The sequence below is a fragment of the Triturus cristatus genome, chromosome 9 (assembly GCF_964204655.1).
Source record: "Triturus cristatus chromosome 9, aTriCri1.1, whole genome shotgun sequence".
Lineage (NCBI taxonomy): Eukaryota > Metazoa > Chordata > Amphibia > Caudata > Salamandridae > Triturus > Triturus cristatus.
The window spans coordinates 1,291,312,805-1,291,336,498 of record NC_140592.1 but is presented as its reverse complement, the minus strand read 5'-3'; the positions used below and the strand labels follow the sequence as shown (position 1 = coordinate 1,291,336,498).

Sequence of the window (23,694 nt, the reverse complement as noted above, 5' to 3'; positions counted from 1 at the left end):
AATCTTGAAGATCAAACTCTCCCTTAACTTTCACTCGTAGACTTCCCCTGACAACCCTCCCCCCCACCACAGAGGTTTACAGCTCCCCAACCCAATCCTTGGCCCCGTCAGCAGATGTTTATCGTCCAATGACTACCAGACCCAACCAGAGCCCAAGGTCCCATACAATACCCACAAGCTGGAAGGCTTTCAAACTACTCAGGGAAGAGGACATACAAGGTAATTGCTAAAGCCAAATGCTCCCCCCACGACACAGACCACATTGCAGCCTCCCTGACAAAAAGTCTTAAACATACCTTAGCCCCTCTCTTGACCAAGATAATAAACAGCTCCCTGAACAATGGGGTTATGCCCGACTGCATCAAACTGGGCCAAACCATTCCACAGCAAACAAAAAAAAACAGGTGCAAACCCAGTGAGCATTAACAATTTCAGGCCTTTCTCAAATCTTCCCTTCCTGGCAAAAATTCTTGAAAAATGTGTTCTCGCCAACTCAACCAACACATTGACAACAACGACCTACTCGACTCTCATCAATGAGGTTTTAGGAAGGGATGCCGCACGGAAACTGCTATTCTGAATATAGCAGGTGATATACATAATTCTCTGGCTGCAGATAAATGCTGCCTGCTCATCTTCCTAGACCTATCATCGGCCTTTGACACAGTAAACCACAAGCTTCTTCTGAATTCCCTGCACCAATGGATCGGAACGGACAGCACAGTTACGCAGGGGCTCGCTTCATTCCTGCACATCCGCTTGCAACAAATAAAAATAACACAACTCAACTTCTGATTCTTCCGCCACCACCCCAGGCGTCCCCAAGGATCAGTCCTCTCACCTACACTCAATATATGCCTGGAACCCTTCACTATAATACTTAAAGAAGGTAACACCATATCCCACCTTTATGCAGAAGGCACACAACTTTACCAGTTAGTATCCTCTCTGCCTCACATACGACAGCTAAACTCCACTCATAAAAAGTCCAAAACTGGTTGACTATCAACCACCTCAAACTCAACCAAGAAAAGGCGGAAATTCTCCTTGTATCCAACCACAAACAGTCCCCCCCCCCCCCCAGATCCAAGGAAGGCTAAACAACCCAGACACTCTAAACTGCAATCTGACTTTGGCGGACTCTGCCAAATCCCTGGGCTCACTCTGTTTAAACATGAGCTGTCTCATCAAGACAACAGGAAAGGGCGCCTTCTACAAATGAGAACTCCTTAACATCCTTGAGCTCTTCCTCGCACCAGCTGACCTCAAATCCGCCACACAAGCAGCAACAAGGATGCAAATACATCTCCCCCTCACTGACAAGTCTAAAGTGGCTAATCAATCGAGGCTGATTGTTGTTTCAAGACTGCCTGTCTCACTCACAAAGTTCTTCACACTGGTAATTGAAGCAACCTCGTATCCAAACTCGCAAAGGCTGGCCAAAAGAGAAACCTAAGAAGCTCCAACACATTTCCTCTCATCCCACCCAAAAACATAAACAATAAGCCCTCTTGCGCGGTTTCTCAGGCAACAACCCCAGAATTTGGAACTCTCTTACAGTATATATCAGTTGAAACCCTCCTTCATGAGCTTCAAGAGACAACCAATAGAATTACTCCGCAACCACCCAGGAAATAATACCTGACTCCCCCTGAAACTACTAACTCGCTCCATGCATGCATCTCCCCAGGACTCTACATTGGCTCAACTCTTGACACTTTAGTCAAAACTGGATTTTATTGACTGACAATGCCTCTGACAATGTTATAAAGTACTACTATTGATTGATATTGCTAACAATTGTTGTAAAGCGCTCTGATACCCTCGGTCTAGCTAGCGCTATAGAAAACTCTTAAAGTAAATAAATAAGTTACAAACCAGATATACTGGCTTGAGCAATGCTTGTTTCAACAAAAAAAGCACAATCTAATAGCTTAGCAGATCTTTGTTTCAGAAATGTGGTTTAAGTGCGATTCAAAGGTAGATGCTCGTTTTCAAAAAGTGTGTGCAGTGCCCTTACAATTCAGAAAACACCCAATATGTTCTAGTCCGGTACATAGCTATATGTAAAGTTAAAGCGTTTGAGGAGTATACTATTATCACCTTTAATAGCATATCTTCATACACATACTGCCTCATCCCTGCCTATAACAACATTATTAAACAAGTATGTCGATGGGTTGGGCTACTATACCTTCGATCCCTATATCTGTCACAGAACGGACTGCACGCCAACGGGCAGAGCAGCACAGACACAGTGAAACAAACAATGGCCAGTAGTAGTGTTCTTGAAAAACCTGATGTTAAATCCCAAGCTTGCAAAGTTAAATGTTGAACTACAAGACCCTGAATGCAATGCGCTGCTGCCCAAGAGATCAGTCCTGGCATTTGGAGCCACCCAGTGCATTTACCCACTTGGCAGCTAATACCAGTTTGTGCGATAGGATAGTGACGGGTTTGTCCATTTGCATTTGGGGAGTGATAGAAGTGTAGTGGCACGCAGGACCCTATATAATAGCAGAAAGCGTCCTCCCTTTCGGCGTGTGATGTCACAGTCTGAGCCACCCCACCACATTATGTTGTGCCGCCCACCCCCTGCTTGTCTCCAGATGCTCAAAGTGAAGATGAGGCTACAAATTGTTTGTTGACAAATGTTTCGGGAAGAACTACATAAAACTCCGCCCCAAAACCTGCTCTCGGCAGTCAGACCAGCAGCAGGATGACATGAACTATCATAATGGTCTGGGCCCTCCCCTCCAGTGGTGCATAAGAGGGAGACACTGCCCCAGACTGTGCCACACTAACCCATGCCCGAGAAGAAGAGTGGAGAAGTGTGGCTCAATGGTTAGAGCGGCAGACCTCGATGCAGAGCACTGGTCCGGGACCAGGGTTCGATTCCCGTCGCGGCAGGGTCTTGGGCTATAAATTCCGCGGACCGGATATTCTCGCCTCAGTGCCTATTCTTATCATGGATCCCACGCTGCAACTCTGGGCAATAGCTTGCTTAATCTCCACAACGGTCCCAACAGTGCTGGGATGCCTGGCCTCACCATGGGGGTGCCCAGGAGTGGACCCCTCACATGGAAAGCCAGGAAGGGTTCCTTCAGCGGTATGAGTACAGCGCTGAGATACCCGTAGTGGTGATCGGCGCTATATAAATACCTATACATTTACATTTACAAGAGCAGCAGCCCCTCCTATCTGCCTCGAGCTGAGCGCAGTGATGCTGCGCATCAGGGCGCCCAGCTTGGAGGTTCCCGCCAGTTTTCCAGACCCGGCATCCTGCGCCAGCAGCCCCGGTAGACAACTCAGTGTCTTGCCCACGATGTCGCTGATGGTCAGGCAGCAGCTGTCAGCGGAGCCGGAAGTAAACAAGCAGCATAAGAGGCAGAAGTAGTCTGCTACCGGCATGCGCCATCTTTTGCCATAGCAACTTCCGGTTACTATTTATACACTAAACTTTATACCTGCTTGGATTAGGTCACAGGGAACTAAGTAACAAGCGCGCCACAGCGAACATGTGTTTTCAATTATCGCGCCCGTGTCTGGGCACGATAATTGAAACCACATGGCCTTTGGTGCGCGTAACAGACACCAATAGGCAATGGGCGGAGCAATGCCTATTGTGTGCTGTCTTTCAGAAACACACGCACGCAAAGGGCAATCACGGAAGCCAAAAGGAAAAGCACACGCACGTGCGTGTGCGAGTCCAGGCTCCGTTTTTGAATCCCACACAAAAGGGCTCTCGCTGCGCGAGCCCTAACAACAAAAGGGGCCAGGGTAAAAGCACCCAGATCCCCTAGGCCTTGTGAAGGGGTCCCACAGGGACTCCCAGGGCCAAAAAAGCATTTTCTAAATACATTTCAGCCGGAGTTGCACCGCGTGCGTGAATCCGGCCGAATTTTATAACAAAAAGAAGCGCTGTCTCTCGCGCTTTGTATTTCTAAAGCCCCCGGGTGGGCCAGGTGCCAGGGGCAATGTTTTATTATGGTTTGGGGACCAGCAGGGGCCCCCGCAGCCCTGGGGACTGCCACCTCCCCAGAGCTTTTATGTATTTAGGGCCGGGGGTCCTTGCACGCCCCCATGCCCCATGGAACGCCACCTCCCCGGGGCTTTAGTTAATTATAGGCAGGGGGGCCTTGCGGGCTTCCCAAGCCCTGGAGCTATTAGAAGTAGTAAGTGTGGGGGGCTCAAGCTCCCCCCCACACTGCCCCGGGGACCACAATCTCCCCAGGGCACTAATTGTTGAAATACGGGGTCCTTTGCAGGCCCCCAGCCCTGGGGACCACCACCTCCCTCGCCTCGCGGGCCCCCTCCAGGAGCCCCTCATGGCCCTGGGAACTGCCACCCCCCAGGGCCGGCTCCAGCAATGTCCCGGGGTGCCGACCCTTTGGACATTGCAGTTTGCTATGGCAGGGCGGGAGCTCGACTCCCACCCTGTCATTGCAAACTTCTGCATTGCTTAATGGAAGCGAGAGCAGGATACCTGCCCTCTCCTCCATGAAGCAAATCAGAATTGCTTTTGGGCAAAGGGAGCTGCGTGTTAGCAGCTCCCTTTGCCCAAAAGCAATGCCTGCTCCCGCAGGGGGTGGGAAGCCGGCAGGGACCGCGATGGCAATTGGGCTCCCCCCGCGGTCCCCAATGTTGAGGTCAGGCCCCGGGGGATGGGATCCCTGTGGTCAGAAGTGGCTTAGGGAAGGGGGGGCCACGAGGCCCCCACCCGTGATAAAATAAAAAAAATATTTATAGAGGCAAAGCCGTGGGGTATGGGGTCCCCGGGGCCAATAATGGCCTCAGGAGGGGCACTGCACGGCCCCCTTCCCGTTTTATTTTTAAAAAAGTATAAAATGTCTCAGGCCCTGGGGGATGGGGTTCCCAGGGCCCACAAAATGGGGCCAAACAGCCCCCCTTTTAACACAGAAAAAAGAGAAGCTGACATCTTGCCAGAGGCCCCACCCCCTCCCTGCACCAGTCTGCAAACGCACCTCCTGGCGCGTTCTAAGTTGGGGGATTAAGTCCCCTTGAATCCTTAGGGTCTCTTCGGGCCAATTAGCCCACCAGGTACCTCCAGTAAGCCCCACAGAGTGGGATTGCTGAGAGGAAATCCGAGGCCATGCCCCTTTTTTACACCACTCTGCAAACGCGCCTCTTGGCGCACTGCTGGTGGGGCGGTGAGTTCCTCTTGTGTCTTGATGAGTTTACCCCTGGAAGAGAACTAGGATTACAGGTAAGTAACTCATCCTGTTTGGCTTTGCAAATGCTTGTTCTAGATAAGTGAGCCCAGTTAAGGAACACCCGACCTTTGAGGTCTCTGAATGGAGTTCCAGGGGACATGATTATGAAAGAATGCTGCCATCTAGTGGATAAGCTTGAAGAAGCAGAAGCTTTATGTATGATAAAGTGACAGACTTTTAAAACAGGGAATAAATACATTGTATTGTAATGTAATTGCATTTATGTAGCACTTGTTACCCCTGATGGGGTGTTGAAGCGCTTTTTTCAACGAGTAGCACGCTACTCCGGAACCCATAAAGGATTAGTGGTGAATTAGTATTGTGAAACATGAAAGTAATTTGAGTGGTGGATATTATACAGTTATTTGGATTGAGAAGGATGCGGAGGGATAAAAGAGGGACAGAGGCTTGCTTATATATACTGCTTGTTACCCCTGATGGGGTGTTGAAGTGCTTTTTCAATGTGTAGCACGCTACTCCGGAACCCATAAAGGATTAGTGGTGAATTAGTATAGTGAAACATGCAAGTGATTTGAGTGGTGGATATTATTCAGTTATTTGGATTGAGAAAGGTAGCGGAGGGATAGAAGAGGGAGAAAAGGTTTGCATTTATATAGGGCTTGCTACCCCTGATGAGGTGTTGAAGCTCTTTTTTTGTTGAACCCATAAAGGATTAGTGGGGAATTAGTATAGTGAAATATGAAATTTGAGAAGTGGACATGTGAGTCTGTTAGTTGGATTGAAAAGGATAGTGAAGGGATAGAAGAATTAAGTATTTAGACTTTTTTTCCATTTCTTTTGGAGGTCATAGCAGTAGTGGGAGGCTTGGGATGAGGACAAAGGGATGTGGAGGGGAAGAGCTAGAGGGATCAATAGGTCACCAAGATTATAAATCAAATATAAATGTTAAGTTTATGTACTGTTATAGTGTGATACAAACCCCCAAAACATTCAAATACACCAGTTACTGCAGTTACCCCAATGCACTGCCTCTGCCCTCTCACATGATATGAATACCAGCTCGAAGCTCTGCTCATAACATCGACACGACTGCCCGAAGCTCTGCTGATGACAATGGCACGACTACCCGATGCGCTGCTCATGACATCGACACGATTACCCGATGTGCTGCTCATGACTTCGATACGACTATACGATGCGCTGCTGATGACGTCGACACACATGCCTGATGCGCTGCTCATGACTTCGACACGACTGCCCAATGCGCTGCTCATGATAATGACAGGACTACCCAATGCTCTGCTCATGACATCAACATGACTGCCAAATGCGCTGCTCATGACCTCAACATGGCTACCCGATGCAGTGCTCATGACATTGACCGGATTACCCAATGCTCTGCTCATGACATCAACATGACTGCCTGATGCGCTGCTCATGACTTCAACACGACTACCCGATATGCTACTGACATCGACACGACTACCCGATGCTCTGCTCATGACATTGACAGGACTACCCAATGCTCTGCTCACGACATCAACATGACTACCCGATAATCTGCTCATGACTTCGATACAACTACCCGATGCGCTGCTCATGGCATCGACATGGCTACCCGATGCAGTGGTCATGACATCGACACAACTGAATGATGCGCTACTCATGACATTGACATGACTGCCTGGTGCGCCACTCATGGCATCTACACGACTGCCTGGTGCGCTGCTCATGGCATCTACACGACTGCCTGGTGCTCCGCTCATGGCATCTACTCGACTGCCTGGTGCGCTGCTCATGACATCGATACGACTGCCTTATATGCTGCTCATGACATCAACACGACTACCCATTGCTCGGCTAGGTCTGTATTCAGTAAGGTGTGTCTGGCTCTGATCGCAGCCCCCTCTTTACTAGGCTCTGTATCCAGTAAGGTAGTCCCTGCTCTGATGGCAGACCTGTGTCTCCTAGTTTCTGTATCCAGTAAGGTAGGCCCTGCTCTGATAGCAGCCCCCTATCTCCCAGGCTCCATGTCCAGTAGGGTCGGTCCTGCTTTGATCACAGCCGTTGTCTCCCAGGCAATGAGTTTAGTAAGGTCAGCCCGGCTCTGATCACAGCCCCTGTTTACCACGCTCTTTATTCAGTAAGGTCAGTCCTGCGCTGATCGCAGCCCCTTGTCTCAGCCTCTGTGTCCAGTAAGGTCAGCCCTGTTCTGATCGCAGCCCCTTGTCTCAAGTTCTCTGTCCAGTAAGGCCAGTCCTGCTGTGGTTGCAGCCCCCTGTCTCCCAGGCTCTGTATTCGTAAGGTCAGTCCTGCTGTGATCGCAGCTCCCTGTCTCACGGGCTCTGTGTCTAGTAAGGTCATCACTGCTCTGATTGTAGCCCCCTCTCTCTCAGGTTCTGTATCCAGTAAGGTCAGTCCTGCTCTGATCAAAGCCCCCTGTCTCTTAGTCTCTGTCCAGTAAGCTTAGTCCTGTTCTGATCGCAGCCCGCTGTCTGTTAGTCTCTGTGTCCAGTAAGGTCAGTCCTGTTCTGATCGCAGCCCCTGTCCCACGGGCTTTGTGTCTAGTAAGGTCGCTCTTGCTCTGATTGTAGCCCACTGTGCCCCGACCCAAGACCCTGGTTTCAGGTCAGGTCGCCCCCCCACCGTGCTAGCTCACCCTGCTAGCGCCGTGTTCCCAGCCTCGCTACTGCCACGAGTTCGAGCCCAGTGGTGGGCTTGTAAGTGTTCTCATCTGCCCCTGACTGTTTTTTACTGATTCTATTGCGTGTGTTTTCGTTTGTACTTGGTTTTCGTTTTGTAATCCATCCTCTGTTACCGTTACTGTCTGTACCCCCTCTGCTGCCCCCTGTGTCCCCTTTTGCCCGGTTTAGCCTGTTTGCTGCCCTCTGTGCCGCGTTTCTCTTCTGTTCCCCCCTCCCACCGACCCGCGTTTCCCGCCGCTGCCTCCCCTGTGGCCTGCCCCCCCGTGTCCTGATTCGTCCCGCTCCCCCCTCCCAGCCACTCCTCCCTCCCTCGTCCCCCCTCATAATGCAGGCCGCTGTGCGGTGAAGGAGCGACCCAAGACCCTGGTTTCAGGTCAGGTTGCCCTCCCACCGTGCTAGCTCACCCTGCTAGTGCCATGTTCCCAGCCTCGCTACTGCCGCGAGTTCGAGCCCAGTGGTGGGCTTGTAAGTGTTCTCATCTGCCCCTGACTGTTTTTTACTGATTCTATTGAGTGTGTTTTCGTTTGTACTTGGTTTTCGTTTTGTAATCCTTTTTCTGTCACCGTTACTGTCTGTACCCCCTCTGCTGCCCCCTGTGTCCCCTTTTGCCCGGTTTAGCCTGTTTGCTGCCCTCTGTGCCCCATTTCTCTTCTGTTCCCCCCTCCCGCCGACCCGCGTTTTCCGCTGCTGGCTCCCCTGCGGCCCGGCCCCCGTGTCCTGATTCATCCCGCTCCCCCCTCCCAGCTCCTCCTCCCTCCCTCGTCCCCCCTCATAATGCAGGCCGCTGTGCAACTGCGCAGCGGGCGCTCCGCTGGCGCGCCAGAGGCAAGCCCATCTGCGCCCGTCCGCGCCTGGCTCGCGCCCTGCGCCAGAACCCCCGGACACCGCGAACACAACTACGCCAGACTCCGCTACGACGCCACCGCCCTCCACGCACTCAACACCGGCCTTAAACACAGCTGCTTCCAGGCCGCACCGAAACGCACCCACGAACCCTTCTCCTGCCACGGCTGCAGCTTCACGTGCAACAGAGCCACCAAACCTCCAACGACCAGACCCAACCATCTCCGCTGCATACTCCTCAACACCCGCTCCGCACGAAGACACGCCGTCGAGCTCTGGGACCTGCTCGACACCACCGCCCCTGACGTGGCTTTCCTGACCGAGACCTGGTGGAACAACTCCTCGGCGCCCGACATCGCCATAGCAATCCCAGACGGCTACAAGATCACCCGCAGAAACCGCGCCAACGGTATCGGAGGAGGAATAGCCATCGTCCACAAATCCACCCTCAAGATCTCCACCCACGCAGACGACACCCTCAAGACCGCCGAACACCTGCACTTCCAAATCCACACTGACCCCAACACCACCCTCAGAGGAACGCTCATCTACAGACCCCCGGGATCCAGGGCGCCGTTCAGCGACTCCATCGCCGACCTCGCCAGCACCCACGCACTTGCCTCCATGGACTACATCCTCCTCGGGGACCTGAACTTCCACCTCGAGAACAACAACGAATCCAACTCCGCCACCCTGATTGACAACCTCGCAAACCTCGGCCTCAGACAGCTCGTCTCCGCACCCACCCACGCCGCCAGCCACACGCTGGATCCCATCTTCTCCACAGGCACCCACGTCAACGACGAAGAAACACGCAAGGTCGTGAACTCCATCCACTCGGGTTCATCATCAGACCCATGCCCTCACCACGTGTTCAACAAAGCCGACGCAACCATCGCACCCCAACTACGGAAGGTCATCAATGCCTCCTTCGAGACAGCCACATTCCCGGACAGCTGGAAGCACGCCAAAATCAACGCCCTCCTCAAGAAGCCCAAGGCGGACCCCAACGACCTCAAGAACTTCCGACCCATCTCCCTGCTCCCCTTCCCGACGAAGGTCATCGAGAAAATCGTCAATGCACAACTATCCCGCCACCTCGAAGACAACAACATCCTGGACCCGTCCCAGTCCGGGTTCAGACGAAACCACAGCACTGAAACAGCCCTCATCGCCGCCACAGATGACATCAGGCGCCAACTCGATAACGGCGAAACCTCAGCCCTCATCCTCCTGGACCTCGCGGCCGCCTTTGACACGGTCTGCCATCGCACCCTAAAAACACGCCTTCAAGAAGCCGGGATCCATGGGAAAGCCCTCAGCTGGACCACATCCTTCCTCTCCGGCAGAACCCAGAGAGTCCGACTCCCACCCTTCCTATCCAAAGCCACCGACATCATCTGCGGCGTCCCCCAGGGATCATCACTCAGCCCGACGCTGTTCAACATCTACATGACCCCCCTCGCACAAGTAACCCGTCTGCACAACCTCAACATCATCTCCTACGCGACGACACCCAGCTCATCCTCTCCCTCACCGAGGACCCACACACCGCCAAAATGAATCTCCACGAGGGAATGAAGGCTGTCGCCCACTGGATGCAGAGCAGCCGTCTGAAACTGAATTCAGACAAGACGGAGGTCCTCATCCTCGGACCCATCCCCTCGGCCTGGGACGACTCATGGTGGCCGACAACGCTGGGAACGGCACCCACCCCCACCGACCACGCACGCAACCTCAGATTCGTCCTCGACTCCTCCCTCTCCATGTCGAAGCAGATCAACGCCGTCTCTTTCTCCTGCTACAACACCCTCCGCATGCTACGCAGGATCTACAAGTGGATCCCTCCCGAAACAAGAACTGTTACACAGGCCCTCGTCAGCAGCAGGCTGGACTACGGCAACGCACTCTACGCAGGCATCCCAGCCAAGCACCTGCATCGACTTCAGCGCATCCAAAACGCCTCCGCACGTCTGATCCTCGACGTACCCCGCCGCAGCCACATCACCCCCCACCTGAAAGACCTGCACTGGCTCCCCGTCGAAAAGAGGATCACCTTCAAACTCCTCACCCACGCACACAAAGCACTCCACAACGCCGGACCAGCCTACCTGAACGCCAGACTCCACTTCTACACCCCGACACACCAGCTCCGCTCAGCAAACCTCACCCTCGTGGCTGTCCCTTGCATCCAACGAAAGGCCACCGGCGGAAGATCATTCTCCTACCTTGCCGCCAAGACCTGAAACACCCTCCCCACCCACCTACGGCAGATCCAGGACCTGCTCGCCTTCAGAAGACACCTCAAGACCTGGCTCTTCGAGCAGTAGCGGCCCCCCTCTCAGCGCCTTGAGACCCTCACGGGTAGGTAGTGCGCTTTACAAATTCAGTGATTGATTGATTGATTGACTGTCTCCCACGCTCTGTATCCAGTAAGGGCAGTCATGCTGTGATTGTAGGCCCTTGTCTCAGGCTCTTTGCCCAGTAAGGCCTGTCCTGCTCTGATCACAACCCCCTGTCTCCCCGTCTCTCTGTCCAGTAAGGTCAGTCATGTTCTGATCGCAGCCAGCTGTCTCCCAGGCTCTGGGTTTAGTAAGGTCAGTCCTGGTCTGATCGCAGCCCGCTGTCTCCCAGGCTCTGGGTTTAGTAAGGTCAGTCATGGTCTGATTGTAGCCCAGTGTATCCCACGCTCCGTATCCAGTAAGGGCAGTCATGCTGTGATTGTAGCCCCCTCTCTCTCAGGTTCTGTATCCAGTAAGGTCAGTCCTGCTCTGATCACAGCCCCTGGCTCCCCGTCTCTCTGTCCAGTAAGGTCAGTCCTGTTCTGATCACAGCCCCGGTCTCCCAGGCTCTGTGTCCTGTATGGTCAGTCTAGCCTGAGCGGGTTTAACTTTAAATCTTTTCTAAGGCTGTCAGTGGCTCAGAGCGGTGGATGTTTCTTAATCAGAACAGTGTTGTTTCTTGCAGGTGGAGGTATCTCGATGGGTCGTACCGGGAGAGGGGTACACACCGGAGCCAGAGGAACACAAACTTTTGGCTAAAATTGATGCAGAACTCCAAGCTGTCCTCTCTGCCAAAGATTTTGATTCAATTAGCAGCTCCTGCACCAGCATCGAGAACCAGAGTAATCAGGTACCACGCTAGTAACAGTACTGGGGGTGAGGTATCACGCATCGTGACAGTACTTGGGTGGGGGTGGGGGGTAGGTACCATGCATGGTGACATTACTTGGGATCAGGTACCATGCACAACGACAGTACATAGGATCAGGTGCCATGCATGATGACAGTACGTGGGATCAGGTGTTATGCATGATAAAAGTATGTGGGGCCAGGTACCATCCATTCCCATGGTGTTGGGTGTCCTGGGTGAGTGACGAGTGTGGTGCTCTTATCTTGTCGTAGGTTGCTGCCCCTAGGGGCTTGGTTGAAAGTGTTGCACTGCAGTGAGGCCTGTGTGGGCAGTGTTGGCTGTCCTAGGTGAGTGACTAATGTAGTGCTCTTGTCATTGGATGCTGGCCCTGGGTGCTTGTTTGGAAGTGTTGGACTGCAGTGTAGCCTGTGTGAGGCACATTAGTGCTGGGAGTGGTGGTTGGAAGTGTTGCGCTGCAATGAGGCCGGTGTGGGCAGTGTTGGCTGTCCTGGGTGAGTGACTTGTGTGGTGCTCTTATCTTGTCGTAGGTTGCTGCCCCTAGGGGCTTGGTTGGAAGTGTTGGACTGCAGTGAGGCCTGTGTGAAGCACATTAGTTGGGGGAGTGGTGGTTCGAAGTGTTGCACTGCAGTAAGGCCTGTGTGAGCAGTGTTGGCTGTCCTAGATGAGTGACTAATGTGGTGCTTTTGTCGTTGGATGCTGCCCATAGGTGCTTCGTTGGAAGTGTTGGACTGCAGTGAGGCCTGTGTGAGGCACATTAGTGCAGGTAGGGGTGGTTCGAAGTGTTGCACTGCAGTGAGGCCGGTGTGGGCAGAGTTGGCTGTCCCAGATGAGTGACTAATGTGGTGCTCTTGTCGTTGGATGCTGCCCCTAAGGGCTTGGTTGGAAGTGTTGGACTGCAGTGAGGCCTGTGTGAAGCACATTAGTGGGGGGACTGGTGGTTCGAAGTGTTGCACTGCAGTGAGGCCGGTGTGGGCAGTGTTGGCTGTCCCAGATGAGTGACTAATGTGGTGCTCTTGTCGTTGGATGCTGCCCCTAGGTGCTTCGTTGGACGGCAGTGAGGCCTGTGTGGGCAGTGTTGTGTGTCCTGGAAGAGTGAGAGTGCTGGGTTGGAAGCGTCGGACTGCAGTGAGGCCTGTGTAGGAAGTGTTGGGTGTCCTGGGTGTGTGAGAGTGCTCAGTTCGAAGTGTTGCACTGCAGTGAAGCCTGTGAGGGCAGTGTTGGCTGTCCCAGATGAGTGACTAATGTGGTGCTCTTGTCGTTGGATGCTGCCCCTAGGTGCTTTGTTGGAAGTGTTGGACTTCAGTAAGACCTGTGTTAGGTACATCAGTTGGGAGAGTGGTGAATGGAAGTCTTGTACTGCAGTGAGGCGTGTGTGGGAAGTGTTGCGTGTCCTGGGTGAGTGACGAGTGTGGTGCTCTTATCTTGTCTTAGGTTGCTGCCCATAGGTGCTTGGTTGGAAGTGTTGGATTGCAGTGAGGCCTGTGTTGGAAGTGTTGGCTGTTCTAGATGAGTGACTAATGTGGTGCTCTTGTCATTGGATGCTGCCCCTAGGTGCTTCATTGGAAGTGTTGGACTGCAGTGAGGCCTGTGTGAGGCACATTAGTGGGGGTAGTGGTGGTTCGAAGTGTTGTACTGCAGTGAGGCCTGTGTGGGCAGTGTTGGGTTTCCTGGGTAAGTGATTACTGGGGTGCTCCTATCTTGTCCTAGGTTGCTGCCCCTAGGTGCTTGGTTGGAAGTGCTGAACTACAGTGAGGCCTGCGTAGGAAGTAGTGGTGTCCTGTGGGAGTGCTTGGCTGGAAGTGTTGGACTGCAGTGAGGCCTGTGTGGGCAGTGTTGGGTGTCCTGGGTGTGTGAGAGTGCTTGGTTGGAAGCGTCGGACTGCAGTGAGGCCTGTGTAGGAAGTGTTGGGTGACCTGGGTGTGTGAGAGTGCTTGGTTGGAAGTGTTGCACTGCAGTGAAGCCTGTGAGGGCAGTGTTAGCTGTCCTAGGTGAGTGACTAATGTGGTGCTCTTGTCGTTGGATGCTGCCCCTAGATGCTTCGTTGGAAGTGTTGGACTGCAGTAAGGCCTGTGTGTTGTGCATTAGTTGGGGGAATGGTGGACGGAAGTCTTGTACTGCAGTGATGCCTGTGTGGGCAGTGTTGGGAGTCCTGAGTGAGTTACTAGTGTGGTGCTCTTATGGTGTCTTAGGTTGCTGCCCCAAGGTGCTTGGTTGGAAGTGTTGGACTACAGTGAGGCCTGTGTGGGAAGTGTTGGGTGCCCCACGTGATTGACTAATGTGGTGCTCTTGTCGTTGGATGCTGCCTCTAGGTGCTTGGTTGGAAGTGTTACTCTGCAGGGAGGCCTGTGTGGGCAGTGTTGGGTGCCATGGGTAAGTGACTAGTGTGGTGCTCCTATATTGTCTTAGGTTGCTGCCCCTAGGTGCTTGGATGGACGTGTTGAACTGCAGTGAGGCCTGTGTAGGAAGTGTTGGATGTCTTGGGTGAGTGAGAGTGATTTGTTGGAAGCGTTGGACTGCAGTGAGGCCTGTGTTGGAGGTGTTGGGTGTCCTGGGCAAGTGAGAGTGCTTGGTTGGAAGTGTTGGACTGCAGTGAGACCTGTGTGGGAAGTGTTGGGTGTCCTGGGCGAGTGACTAGTGTGGTGGTTTTTTCTTGCTGTATGTTGTTGCATCTAAGTGCTTGGATGGAAGTGTTGGACTGCAGTGACACCTATGTGAGGCGCATTAGTGGGGGGAAGTGGTGGTTGGAAGTGTTTGTAGGAAGGTAGGATCCTTCTAGCATGGTTACACCCACTTTTTGCCTGGTGACTTTTTGACTACTCTGACTGGAATCCTAATAAACAGGACCCCAGTCACTGTGCTGTCTCCCAAAATCTGACATAGTAAATACTTCTGTACCTCCACAATTTACTACTGGTGTACCCCTATACATCTCTAGTAAATGGTACTGAGGAACACAGGGCATAGGTAGACCAGGGATCTCCCATGGGCTGCAACATGTATTGTGCCACCCGAGAGAGACCACTCAAACTGTGACTACAGTTCTGCCATTGCAGCCTGTGTAAGCTGGTGCTAGCACCACTTATGACAGGTATAAGGATTCTTATATCTGAGGTCACTGCACTTAAAACCTATAAGTCACCCCTAAGGCAGGGTGCTGGGTTATAAGTGTGTGGATGCCCCTGCACGAGCAGGACACCCCTACAAACCCCAGAGTCAATTCTCCAGGCTTTGTAAGTGCGGTCAGCCATTTTAAGATATATAGTGGCCATCCGTCATTATGTTGTGGCGAACTGTATGGTGACTGTGTCGATCTTGGGCATGTTAGGTATCAAACATGTTGGAATCATATCTCAACACTGTTCCAGGTGTTGAAGGTATGATTCCGTGCACTGGGGGGGGGCTCCTCTGGGAAGCCCCCAGTACTCCCTGTAACCGCTTTCCAGGGTCTGCCAGCAAGCTAGTGCTGCGGCCGACCCCAGACACGATTCCGCCCTCCTGCTGCTGAGCTCAAGCGGGGGAAGGTAGAACAATAGGTTTCCTGTCACAGGGAAGTGTGACCACTTCCCAGACAGTATTTCGTGTATTGGGCTGGAGTGGGGGTACCACCAAACTGCTTTGAAGATCAGATTTAGTGCCCTCCATGCATACTCCTGGTTGAACCAGTTCAGGGAGCCCCTGGCTCCTGCTCTGGTGCGAAACCCGACAAAGGACATGGAGTATCCTCCCCTCTGTCCGCCCCTCCTCTGGGAGGGACCCCTGTGTCGTTGCAACCCTTTTTCAAGGGTATTAAGGGTTTTCTTTTGGGTGGCTCTTCAGATTAGTCGTAGGACAAGACTCAAGCCTGAAACCACGTCACTCTTCGACTATCTGGACACTTGGACTTTGCTGGACTTCGCCTGGAACCAAGACTGCATCATGGAAGACTCCTGCTGCTCCTGGTTTCACTGTTCTGCAAGCCTTCTTCGTCCTCTGTGTCTGTGCTTCTTCCAGGATCTTTAACAGACCTGCGGGCATAAAGGACACCATAAGTAATCTCCCTTGGAGTGAAGGAGTCACTCCCCTGTATCTGCTGGCACTGCAACTAAGCTGACCGGTCTGCTGCTCCTGACATCCCACGGACTTCAAAAGACTCAGCAACACAGGTGGTGGTTTGCAACTCCCTCAAGGAGGGGGTTACCTTCGAGGCCTGACCTGTCCTCTCTTCAATTTTGAGGCCTGTATCCCTCGTCAGTACCGTTGGGACCTAACCTGTGCACCACGTTGATTTACCATTGCCAAGGCTTGTTAGCTCTGCATGACAGATCTTCAGGCTACAAGAAGCTCCAGCCTCCAGCATCTCTTCCTTACATAATCAGTATCCTCACTGCATCTTCTGCACCGTTGGCCTTCATCTTTGGTGAGCTGCTCGGGGCCCTTTTGTGACTCCTGTGCCTTCATCCTGTGTGTCCTCTCAAGGGTCTTCTCCTGCTTTAGTGGGTTTCCCTGCTTGCCCAGGCCTGCTTGTGGTGAGTCCCTTGTATTTTGCTGGTCCCTACGTTGCTCCTTCTACTCTTCAAACACCTGTTGCAGCTGGGCTTGTTGGTGCTCTTGCCGGACACAGATCCCCTGCTTCTCGACTTCCGACGTGGGACAGCTCGTGCATGGCCCCTGGTCTTCCTCAGCTTCACATGGTCCTCACAGCTGCTGCGACAAGGTCACCGTCATCACTTCTGCATCTTCTGACATCGGTGGGCATTGCTCTTCCGTTCCGAGTGGCATATACTCTGTCCCCTCTGCATGCAGGTTCTTCTCTTCAAGAATCAACCCTTGGATTCCACCGGACTTTTGCACAGTCTTCACCAGTGACATCTTTTCTGAAGTCCTCCATTGTGGTCTATGGCGATTTCCGACATCTCTTCACACCTTTGCATCTGACTTCCGTGGTGTAGGTATCCTGGTTCCTGGGATATCCATGGGTGGGGTGACTCTCCAACCTCCTGTTGTCCACTGATTTTCTTCAGGGTTCACTGGGAAGGGTCCTTCTTCTTAAAAACTGCAACTGTGTCTATTCTGTTGACTTCTGTTGAGTACGCAGCTGTGTTTCCACTCTGCACACAGCCTCCGTGGGGCCCCTGGGTACTTACTTTGGGTGGTTCCTTGTGTCCACAGCTCTTCTGAGTCTCCTGGTCCAAGTCACGACTTCGTTCTCAGTTTGCATTCCACTTTTTTAGTACATGGTTTGGTCTCCCCCTGGAGACCACTGTGTATTGTGCTCACTTACTTATTTGCAATTGAAGCATTGTTATGTATTTTGTTAGACCTGTCAGCCCTTTGGGTGGTCCCTCCTCATCATTATTTATTTTGTCCCACTTTTGCCTCAAACCCTGTTAGTATTTTTCCTTTTTGGGAACCACCAGACTTTTTAGTGTTGATGCAGGGTCAGGGAGCCATTTTCCCTACCCCTGGAACTTCTGTCTGAGGGCCTGAAACACAAAATGGTGGCCACCCATTGTCACCTGAGACATAGCTGGAACCTACTAGTACCTTCTAGAACATTCTAGAACCCTGTGACAGTGTGAGGCAGGTTTAGAATGTTGGGAAGCCAGCTCAGAGTTGGCAGTGGGAGTAGGCAGTTGGCACCTGACTGGAGAGGAGAGAGGACAGAGAAACAGAAGGAGGAAGGAGTAAGGCAGCAGGGGTGGAAACTTGTGCCTGGAGTGGGGTCCAGAAACCCACCCTTGATACTAGTCCCTACTGACCAAGCCCAGCCTAAAGCCCTGTGTGGGATAAAGATCAGAAAATCATCTTAAGGACCTGAACAGCCGGAACAGGCCTTAAAGGAGAAGAACAGCAAGTTCCTGACCTGTTTGGTGGAATCCTCCTGGAGACCCGACGTCGAGAAGCCTGGAGACCTGGAGCCCGAGGTGGAGAAGCGGCGCTGACAGAAGGCAGACGTCGTACCCGGAGCCGCTAGAGGTCGAGTGAGGGCGCCGACGGAGGTCGTGGAGAGACACCGGAGGTCGAGTAGAAGTCACCTGAGGTCGAGGTGAGGCGTCGACGGGGGAGTGAAGTCCGCCCTCCGGAGTCGCCGGAAGCTGAAGTAAAGCGCGCAGGAGGTCGGGAGTGGAGGTCGCACTCCGGAGTCGCCTGAGGTCGAGGCGAAGCGCGCAGGAGGTCGGGAGTGGAGATCGCACTCCGGAGTCGCCGGAACCCGAAGTGGAGCCGACGGAGGTCGGGAGTGGAGGTCGCACTCCGGAGTTGCCCGGAAGCGGGGGAACCGTGACCCTGTGACGCCGGAACACGACATCGAGCCGAGGCCGCCCAGCGACATCAATCCGGAGCCGCCTCACGGCATCGACCCGGCGTCAGGTAAAGCAGATCGACGCAACATCGAACCGAGGCCGGCCAGCGACATCGAATTGGAACCGCCCGACGGCATCGACACGGCGTCAAGTGGAACAGATCGACGCGACATCGAACCGGAGCCGCCCGGCGACGTCGACCCGGCGCCGAGCGGAGCCGATCTTCGTGAAAAGGGCAGTAAGTGGTAGAAAGGGCATCTGAGGCCCTGTGGAGCCCTAAAAGACCATTCTTGGGGCTAGAGGGGTGTTAGGACCAACCTGAGAGTGCTAGGGGGTGAACTGAGACTGGTGCAGGGACCTGTGTGAGGGACTGTGTAGTTGGAAGAATCAGAACCTTAGGTTTCCCTCATTCTACCTCAGCTTAGGCCCCAGCCTTGACCACTCTAGGTGGGACATCCCCAGGCCACCCCAGTGACCATAAGCTGTACTTGGGCATGGTAAAATCAATCTACCTCATAAATGTGATCTGATTTGCAATTGTTTGATGGCTATATTATGTATTGAAGGTGTTTTATTTATTGTCTGACCGTATTTATTCCTGCCTTGTATTTATTGTCTGACAGTATTTATTTGCCCTATGTATTTATCGCACCTCTATTTATTCCTTGTGTATTTATGACCTAATCCTATTTATTGCACCTGCAAAGTGTTATTATTTAATTGACCTGCTATTTCTGAAGAAAATCCTTTTGTATTGTATTTGTGTCATAACCCTGCAACTAAGAGAAAAATTAAGATAAACACAAAGAGATTCTTTCATAAATTTTTACGGTGTAGAGTCGTTTTTGGAACGGATGAACGCATGGTTATTGTGAGGGTGTGACGTACGCTTAACACGGTGCCTGACCCCCGACCGCTCGAGCCAAGCTACCCCTTGTGTTGGGAAAAACCGGGTGACTGCTAACCCGGTTGCCCGGGGTTTTCTAACATAATTGGTGTTCAGCGGTGGGATAGAGCTGTGCTTGCGTCCACTCGACAATAACTGTGGGTAGTCCATAGGCCTACACCGGGAGTTTTCTCAAAGCGGACTTCCTAATTCTGAGTTTTGTTTTTTCCAAATTTACTCTGGTGGTGGGAGGAGGTATTACAAAAGGTACCCCCCTGCATAGCTTCTGTAAACACCTGTCTTCTATTCTGAGTGGGCAAAATGGAGTTTGTGTTGGAAGATGTGGAAACTTACACTGTGGCCCAACTCAGAGAGTTTTGTCAGCGAGAAGGGGTGTATTGTCCCCCGGGTGCCAAGAAGGCTGAACTCCAGACCAGCTTGAAGGCTTGGGGGGAGGCACGACGGGAAAGTAAGGCTGAGCAGGAGGACAGGGATGGAGAGCCTGTTAGCGAGGGGGCAGGGTTGTACCAACCTGAGGTGGGGAACCTGTTAGCGGGGCCCAGAACACTTTCCAGGAAGGGCAGCACTGTCTCTAGCGGTGGCTTATCAGAAGTAGAATTAACTGACCGGAGGGAGAAAAGACAGCTCACATGGAAGTTGGCGGAGCTGGAGAAAGAGAAGGAGGGACAGAGGATGGCTCACGAGTTGAGGCTGAGGGAAATAGATCTCCAGATCCTACAAGTCGGGGCACACACTGTTCCTAATGGTGGCAGCAAAGACAAAGAAATCACCAGGGAACCCAAACCCTATCTGCCAAAAGACATAGTAGCTAGCTATAGTGCAGGGGATGATATTGCCAAGTGGATAGCGGCCTATGAGGTCTCTTTAAGGGCCCATGGGGTGCCAGAGAAGTACTGGGGAGGGGGATTGTACAAATACATGCCTCCAGCTGGTAGGGATGCATTATTGGCCCTAGAGCAGGATGAGCAGACCCACTACCCCACCATGAAAGTGGCGCTCGTAAGAAAGTTTGGACTAACACCCGAGAAGTACAGACAGAAGTTCCGGGGTAGCCACAAACTGGGCACACAGAATTGGGTGGATTTCCTGGACTATGCAAAGAAGGCATTAGAGGGTTGGATTCAGGGCAGTGAGGTGAGGGACTACGAGGGGTTGTTTGATTTAATGTTGAAGGAACACCTGCTCGAAAAATGTTTCCCTGAACTGCGTCAACACCTGGTGGATAGCAAGCTGACCAATCCCCGGAAGCTTGCTGAGGAGGCGGACATTTGGGCTAGTACCCGGGTGTCCACAAGGGGGACTGGAGGGGATACTCAAAAGGCCGGACAGGGCGCCCCCCAGAAGAAAGAGGGAGGGGAAAAGAAAAAGGAGTTCTCTAAAGGCCCCCAAAATAACTTCCAAGGAAAGGGAACAGGATTCACCCCTAGGGCTAACCCACCCAGAAACCCTAATCCTGGCCAGAGTCAGCAGCCAAGGGTTGTCCATTGCTTCGAGTGCGGTGGCGTCGGACACTATAAGGGAGATGCGAAGTGCCCGAAAAGACCACCCCCTCCGATTGGAGGAAAGGCCCCCGGAGTAGCTAGTGTAGTGCTCGGGGAGGAGATGCCCTTAACTAAGGGAAGGGAGTGGGCGGGTGTCACTTTAGTGTCCCTGGGAGAACGGGAGATGGTTCCTAAGATCCAGGTGCCTGCAAATACCATAAAGTATGGGCAGTGGGTCACCATCAACGGCCAAAGAGGGGAGGCTCTGAGAGACACAGGAGCCAGTATGACTATGGTACGTAGCCAACTGGTGTCTCCAGAGCAGGTAATTCCCGATGTACTCCACCCAGCCGCGATGGCTGACGGCAGAACCGGCCACTATCCGGTGGCCGAGGTTCCCTTTGAATGGGAGGGGGTTGCAGGTTCACTTCGAGTTGCCGTAAGCCCTGCCGTGCCGGTCGATTGTCTACTGGGGAATGACATGGAGCACAATGCTTGGAAGGAGGTGGAATACCGGAATCATGCTGAGATGCTGGGTACACCTGACTGGGCCTGTGTTAGCACAGGGTCCGCGACTACCCGGAGAGGGAGTTTGTTTCGACTGGAGCCTGGAACAAAGGCACAGCCGGCTGCCGACCAAGGGAAGAACCGAGGACAGGAGGAGCCTGCCTCGGCATCCGCGCCCCGTGTGACGGATAGGCCACCGGAGGTGGTGGACCAGGAGTCCGCGGTGGGGGATGTTACCAAACTGGAGGACCTACCCATCCCGGCCGAGTGGCACGTGGAGGGAGGGCCGACCAGGGAGGAATTCTGCAAGGGCCAGAGGGAGTGCCCTACCCTTGAGGGACTGAGGCGACAGGCCGAAGCCCAGGCAGCAGGGAACGTTGAGGGGAACTACAACCTTTACTGGGAGGATGGCCTCCTCTACAGTGAACCCAAGGCACCCCTACATGGATCGTCACGAGCCTTAGTAGTCCCTCAACGTTACCGAGCCTTCCTACTGGAATTGGCTCACGAGATCCCCTTGGCAGGACACCTGGGGCAAGACAAGACCTTCGCCCGTCTTGTCCCACACTTTTATTGGCCTCAAATGAAAGTGTCGTCCAACACCTACTGCCGAACATGTGTGTCTTGCCAAGCCAGTGGGAAAACAGAGGTGAAGCTGAAAGCTCCCCTGGAACCACTTCCTGTCGTTAGCACCCCCTTTGAAAGGGTGGGCATCGACATTGTGGGTCCATTAGATCCGCCTACTACAGCTGGTCACAGGTTTATCCTGGTTCTGGTGGATCATGCCACACGGTACCCAGAGGCTATACCTCTAAGGACCATTACAGCACCTGTTGTGGCTAGGGCCCTGATGGGAATCTTTACCCGAGTGGGTTTTCCCAAGGAAGTTGTGTCCGACAGGGGGACCAACTTCATGTCAGCATACATGCGGGCCATGTGGAAGGAGTGTGGAGTGACCTACCGGTTCACAACTCCTTACCACCCCCAGACCAATGGTCTGGTGGAAAGGTTTAACAAAACCTTGAAAGGCATGATTAGAAGTCTGCCTGAAAGCCTGCGGAGGAAATGGGACGTCCTCCTACCCTGTCTATTGTTTTCCTACAGGGAAGTGCCACAGAAGGGAGTGGGCTTCAGCCCCTTCGAGCTTTTGTATGGGCACCCTGTGCGTGGACCTCTCAGCCTGGTGAGAGACGGATGGGAAAGAACTCCCAGAAAGCTTCCCCAGGACGTGGTGAGCTACATGATGGCCTTCCGGAGCCAAATGGCTAAGTTGTGGAAGCAAGCTTCTGACAACTTGGAGGCCAGCCAAGCAGTAATGAAGGCGTGGTATGACCACAACGCTCACCCGGTGGAATTGGAGCCTGGCCAGAAGGTGTGGGTGATCGAACCAGGAGAGCTTAGCGCCCTCCAGGATCGCTGGTCAGGACCCTTTGAGGTATTGGAGAAGAAGGGTAAGGCTACCTACTTGGTGGATCTTAAGACCCCTCGTCAGCCCCTACCGGTGCTGCATGCCAACCGCCTCAAACCCCACCACGAGAGGCCCGAAGTCATTTTGATGATGGTGACTGACGGAGCAGAGGACGTGGAAAGCGAGCCTCTCCCCGATTTATTTGCGTCTCAAGAGAAGGATGGGTCGGTGGAGGGAGTGATTCTCTCCCCATCTCTAACTCCTGAACAGCAGGAGGACTGCCGCCAGGTCCTGGGACAGTACTCTTCGTTGTTCTCCCTTGTTCCGGGTAGGACTCACCTGTGCGTCCATGATGTGGACACAGGAGACAGCCCACCTGTGAAGTCCAAGATCTACCGGATGTCAGACAAGGTGAAGGCCAGCATTCACAGTGAAGTCATTAAGATGCTGGAGCTAGGAGTGATCGAACCTTCCAGCAGCCCCTGGTCCAGTCCGGTGGTGCTAGTACCAAAAGCCGCACCACCGGGTGCCCAGCCGGAACTGAGGTTCTGTGTGGACTACCGGGGACTGAACTCAGTAACCAAGACTGATGCTCATCCGATCCCAAGGGCGGATGAATTGATTGACCGGCTGGGAGTTGCCCAATATCTAAGTACCTTTGACCTTACTTCTGGGTACTGGCAGATCTCTCTGACTGACGGAGCTAGGGAAAGGTCAGCCTTCTCCACGCCCAAAGGCCACTACCAGTTCTGTGTGATGCCCTTTGGGCTCAAGAACGCACCTGCCACGTTTCAGCGTCTGGTGAACCAGATCCTCACTGGAATGGAGAGTTTCTCTGCTGCTTATCTGGATGACATAGCCGTCTTCAGTAACAGCTGGGAGGATCACTTGCGTCACCTGCAAGCTGTTCTCCAGGCCCTGTAACACGCTGGTTTAACGATCAAGGCCAGTAAATGCCAGATCGGGCAGGGGTCGGTAGTGTACCTTGGACACTTGGTGGGTAGGGGAGCGGTGCAACCCCTCCAGGCGAAGATCGAGGCCATCATGGCCTGGGAACCCCCAAGACTCAGACTGAGGTCCGAGCTTTTCTGGGCCTCACCGGATATTACCGCCGCTTCGTGAAGGGATACGGTACCATTGTGGCCCCCCTCACGGAGCTTACGTCCAAGAAACAACCTAGACGGGTAGTCTGGACGGAGGCTTGTCAGCAGGCC

The 23,694-nt window shown here is 53.2% G+C and overlaps 1 protein-coding gene across 5 annotated transcripts in view; it reads left to right on the top strand.

Moving 5' to 3' along the window:
* FSIP1 (fibrous sheath interacting protein 1) overlaps positions 1-23,694 on the top strand; it is a 941,373-nt gene that overhangs the window by 511,428 nt on the left and 406,251 nt on the right. For 4 of the 5 annotated variants that reach the window (XM_085627480.1, XM_085627477.1, XM_085627476.1 and 1 more), the window contains exon 9: positions 11,711-11,875. The exons of the other annotated variant lie outside the window; for it this stretch is intronic. In XM_085627480.1, the coding sequence (XP_085483606.1) occupies positions 11,711-11,875 (165 nt within the window). The remainder of the gene's footprint in view (positions 1-11,710; positions 11,876-23,694) is intronic. 5 annotated transcript variants of the gene reach the window in all.